Source organism: Micromesistius poutassou (genome assembly GCF_964030765.1).
Source record: "Micromesistius poutassou genome assembly, chromosome: 6".
In the NCBI taxonomy this organism is placed as follows: Eukaryota; Metazoa; Chordata; class Actinopteri; order Gadiformes; family Gadidae; genus Micromesistius; species Micromesistius poutassou.
In genome coordinates this window covers 4,017,430-4,022,694 of record NC_140276.1, presented here as the reverse complement: position 1 = coordinate 4,022,694, position 5,265 = coordinate 4,017,430, and the positions used below count along the sequence as shown (strand labels likewise).

At 44.7% G+C, this 5,265-nt stretch overlaps 1 protein-coding gene across 1 annotated transcript; it reads right to left on the bottom strand.

Moving 5' to 3' along the window:
- Window positions 1-473: 473 nt before the first annotated feature.
- Window positions 474-4,506, bottom strand: LOC311345432 (platelet-derived growth factor receptor-like protein; the record flags this gene model as incomplete). Its single annotated transcript, XM_084469831.1, has 7 exons — window positions 474-689; window positions 1,051-1,190; window positions 1,776-2,069; window positions 2,872-3,023; window positions 3,323-3,465; window positions 3,904-4,052; window positions 4,440-4,506. 7 exons carry the CDS (start codon window positions 4,504-4,506, stop codon window positions 474-476), a joined length of 1,161 nt encoding a protein of 386 aa, XP_084325957.1.
- Between the last annotated feature and the right edge of the window lie 759 nt (window positions 4,507-5,265).

Below are 5,265 nucleotides of genomic sequence, written 5' to 3'. Positions count from 1 at the left end.
TGTTTCCCTCCGGCAGATTTGAATAGTAGAGGGGCAAGCAAGGAGAACACTGTTGGTGAACATGTGCTGCTCGTCCCCCCTGTGGAAGTACAGGCAAACCTGAGCCTCCACTGGGTTGCAGCGCCCTCTAGTGTCCTTATCAAAAAAGTGAGGATTTTGAGACAAAATTGGAGTTAACGAATACATAAATAAGAAATACCAGGAAAAAAAACACAAGAAGCATGTTTTGTAGAAAATAGTTTAACACACCACACATACATGTGCTACAATAATGGTTTGCATTCAATGGTCCACTTTGCTTTTTTCAAGCTAAAAATGTATCAGAGCATACTTGTTGCTATATAATAAATGTATCTCTTTAGGTGAATATAGCCAGTGCAGTTTACTATAAAATCTCACTTTTATCTCACTCTCCTCCCCTCCCTCTCTTTTTCTCTCCATTCCTATCGGCCGTCCTTTGCGTCCAGCATACATCACTGGGGTTTCTTCTTGAGTTTAGCTTTGGCCGCCACTTGAACCGTGGTGGAGGTGGACTTGGCCCCCTGCAGGTTCTCCGCCGTACAGGTGTACGTCCCGTGGTCCACCTCCCTCACCTCGTCCACCAGCAGCACGGACTGGATCTTCTGCCTGGCGCCTGGACCCCCTGCAACGGGGGCCCTGATCTCCTGGGTGTACAACGGCCTGCCGATCTGCCAAAACATCACAAGGAACCGGGGTCAGGAGATACAAGCACGGATCATGGATCCAAGACAACTTGTGATGTTCTGAAGTTGTGTAGCACAGCCCACCATGACTCAAAAAAAAAAGGGTTTGCTGTAGTAGACTATTAAACAGCTTCATCCTCATCCTCATCCTCATCTTCAAAACTGCTTGTCTTATCCGGGTCGTGGGGGCAGCAGCTCTAGCAGAGGGCCCCAGACTATCCTTTCCCGGGCCACATCTTCACGTGGAGATTAATTTGTTTTTTTAAGTAGGTGTAGTCGTTAAAAAATACACCCCCGGAAAAGTGGTAGTGATTTGAATGTATTTCTGGGGTCTTCTATGTCTGACCTGCTGCCCGGGGTACTCCCAGGTGAAGTCTATGTCCACCTCGGCCTCCCCCACCACAGTGCAGCTGACCCTCAGGTTGTCCCCCGCTGTCAGGGAGCTGCTCGAGGCCTCGATCGCAGGGGCCGGGACCGCCATGGGGTCTGGGGAGGGAAGAGATACGGGGTTAGGGTTAGGGTTTACGTTCTAGGGTTAGGTTTGTTAGGGTAAGGGTTGAGGGTGAGCGTTTTGGTATTGTTTTTTTTGGGTTAGGACCGACTGATTAAACACATTATCACAGCATCTTAGCATTATCACATCCAAGGATGGGGCCCACAGTCCCTGGATGGGGTCTAAAATCCCTGGATGTGTGTGTGTGTCAGTGCTTATGGGTTCTAAGGGTGTTTGGCTCCCAGTCAAATAGGTTCTGGGTTCAAACAACAATGTCTGAAGTCTACCTCTTTATAAGTACAATGCCTTGGCCTTTACTCATTAATGACATGAATGTCTGTACATTTGTATTTATGTAATAATATTAATATTTTTACAATATAAATAGAACATAAATTAAACAATAACATGAAAATGACATGCAGGTGTTAATAATCAGTTTAAGTTGCTGTGCATGAATTGGTCTGGCAAATTAAATAGATACATAAAATAAACAATATGTTGCATGCATCACAGTCACTAGTTCTATAACGAAACTTTCTGACGTTCACGGTGGTGTGGTGGGTGGAGGAACTCACAATTGACGTAGATAAGCATGTACTTGGTGGAGGCCTGCCTGAGGTTCCCCAGGCTGGCCACGCAGTACAGAGAGCCGGCGTGGTGGGGCCGCGGCCGGTGGATGGTGAAGCCCCCCCGGGTGCTGAAGGTGATCTCCGCCCCGTCCACCGGCACCTCGCCCGGGGGGAACTCCCGGTGCAGGGACACCGCGGCCCCGGGGGACGTCACCTGGCAGGGCAGCCGCGTGGGCCAGTTGGTGCGCAGCTGGATCACCTCGTAGTAGTTGGACGACGGCACAAACAGCTCCTGTGGATCTGGGGAAGAATACAAAAAAATAATATATAATAATAATAATAATAATAATAATAATAATAATATAATATAATAAAAATATATAATAATCTTTATTGAAATAGCATGTTTTTAAAGGTCCCATGACATGCCACCAGGTGTGGTGTGATTCGTGGTGTGATGTGTGACAGGTCATAGTTGGGCAACGTTTGCTACAGTCCACTGAGTAGGCTGGTAGACTGATCTGTCCGGTACACATCTAGGGGGACACGCCCACTTTTTTGGCAGATTTCCAAAACGGCTTGTAACGGCTAATCACACCACACCTGGTGGCATGTCACGGGACCTAAATTACAAAATTTTTGGGAAGAGGCACGATCATGATTTATATCATGGACAGTTCGATATATAAAACGAGGTACAAAAAATAGATAAATATGAATAAAAAAGGAAATAAAATTGAATAGAAATTAAATTAATATGAATGAATGAATATCCTCCCCTTGCCCCAACCCCACCTTTTCCCTGGGTGTCCTCGTTAGTTGATTACCCTCCACCTGTGCTCATTACTGATTAGGTTCACCTGTTCTCGTGTCATTTGAGGTCCGCCCATTTCTGCCGCACGTTGTCAGCTTGTTTCGGATCTATATTTTGTGTCTTTATGTTCTCCTCAAACCCTGTTATTCGATGAAGCGTTGGTCAATGAAGTGAATTTTATACGCTTGAATTTAATCCTTGGCACAATTGAACGATGGTGTGATGTTAGCCCCCCAAAAAAGGCCCCCGGTAAAGACCGAAAAGCTGTGTATCTGTTTTGTCGTATACCAGCGAAGAAGACGAAGACTTTGACAGCCTTGCTGTACTCCTTCCTACAGTCGGTGTCCTCGCAGTACATGGGGTAGCAGGTGTACTCCCCTGTATCAGCCCCCGTGCTGTTGACCAGAGACAGCGTCCCGTATCTCTGGTGTTGGACCGTACTGTGGAACCACAACAAAACACAACCATCAGGCCCCACCTGCTGAGTCTTCCAGGAGACTATGGCAGCTGAGTCATCCATCGGTTGACATTCAGGTACATCTTATCTAATCTTTAGAGACCCATCATCTTTAAATCTTATCCAGATTTAAAGTTTATTACTGGTTACACATAGATAAAGTCGAGATGAGTTTACTTAAGAAGATTATCGGAAACATGGATATTCAACTCCTTTAAACTATAAGTGCAGATGTATAATTAAAGCCAAATGGCTAAATGGTCAGTGACAGTAATGAGGTACCTGAGCCTCCCCTCATTATCCTCCTCCAAGTAGGGGGGTACACTCCACTGGACAGGCGTGCCTTTACACCTGAGCTCCAGAGCATCTCCGGCCCGCACAGTGAGGGTGTCCCCCACCCGCTGGAACCTGCCCTTCTTCAGCACCTGAAGCGGGTCGTGACACAACCTCCAAATAAGAGTCAAAATAAGCAGGAAAAGTGTGTGGGTTGCGGTGTGACACGTGTTGTGTTTATGGAAACATTTTAATTATAATGACGTCCATAAATAATTGTTAATGGACTTTAACATTTGTAATAAGCACCCATAAATAATTTGATAAGATAACACCTTTATAATTCCTGGAGGGTAATTCAGGTGTCATAGTAGCGAAGGAACAGTCCAATTCAAACAAGAGAAGATCAAATAAAAATAAAGCAGGAAATCTGCAGTAAAACCAAACAAATAATACAAGGGAATACCTGCAATATGATGACTATGATGTACAAAATAAATCAAATGTAATAAAAACTGTGAAATAAAACAATAACATTATGATGTTGTGTTGCATTGGGTACAAACCTAACACAGAGGTGAACTTCATACCTGTGTTAGTAGGGTCTGAGCTTTGACCTTAGCTTTAGCCAAGGCGGCCCTCGGCCCCTTCTTTGTCTCCTTCCCTAGCTTAGCTTCAAGGGCCTTGGGCTTCTTCACTGAGGTCGTCTTTGGTTCTTCGCCATCTCCTTGACAGTGTCCTATACGGTAATGTATGTACATCCTCATTGTTAATAATGCACCCAGGCCAAATGCAGCCAATGGAAGCTTGGTTTACTCCTGTTAATCATCCTGAATTAGTCTTTTGTTTCACTTCATAATTCACCAAAATAAATTCAAAGTGGGATGGAATTGAGGGTTGGAACCTGGACACCTTCCAAAATAACATTAACATTATTGTAGAAAAAATGAAAATATAATATACTGTACTTACACCTAGCTAAAGTACATAGTTAAAGTAAAACCTGCAATCTAAGTTACCTGCCAGGCTTGAATGTAAGCCTGAGTTTAACATCTCCTACTGTTATGTAATCGCAGGAATGCATGTTGCGTGCGTGCATCATGCTGGTAGGTAACAACCTACTTACCAAACTCCAGGATCAGAGCACAAATCCAGAGAGAGCACAACACCAACCTCCATATCGGCATAAGCATGACCAATGAATTCTAATTATTACTAACAAAGCAGCCTACGGATTATCAGGTTCACTCAGTTCAACCCAGTTTATCAGAAGGACACAGAGCAGGAGTGAAGAGACGGGGGAAGGAGAGAGGCAGAGAATGCGGGGATCAAGTGAGAGAGCGGGAGCGCTAGCAAAGTGAGTGGTCAGCTGTTTATCGGAATTACACAAATTCCTCCTCCTGAAAGTGGCGTTAGTACCCCAAATTCCTCCAGATGGGCTCAATGGAGCCTTTCAAGCCGCTTTGGACCAATGAGTGCCTCAGGATCAGAGGCCCCTCCGTCTGGAATGGCGGGACCTGTTTGCTTAGCTGTTGCACTGGAAGTGAGGTGGCAGCGTGGCTCTCTCTAGTCTCTCTAACAGTTTACACCTGACAACTAACAGCTATTCAAGTAGTCTTCAAGTATTTGCAGTCTTTTCAGTAAATATCTTTATCGACACAATTGCTTGGAACCAGGCCGAGGCCATTCGATGCAGCATAAGGTGTATCTTCTAGGTAACCGTGGCTTCTGTTAATTATTTTACATTGCCTTTGCATTGATGAGCCATTGATGAGCCTTACAGTATAACCTATAGGCCGGGTTGTGGAACTTAACCCATGTTATGTACATTCCACAAAATGAAAATCATTAACATACCACCTCAAAGTCCCCGTCCCCCCCTTTCCTGTTGACAATAAAAAATATTTCACAACGTAGTATCCTATGTCAAAATATGACCATAAAGCACATCA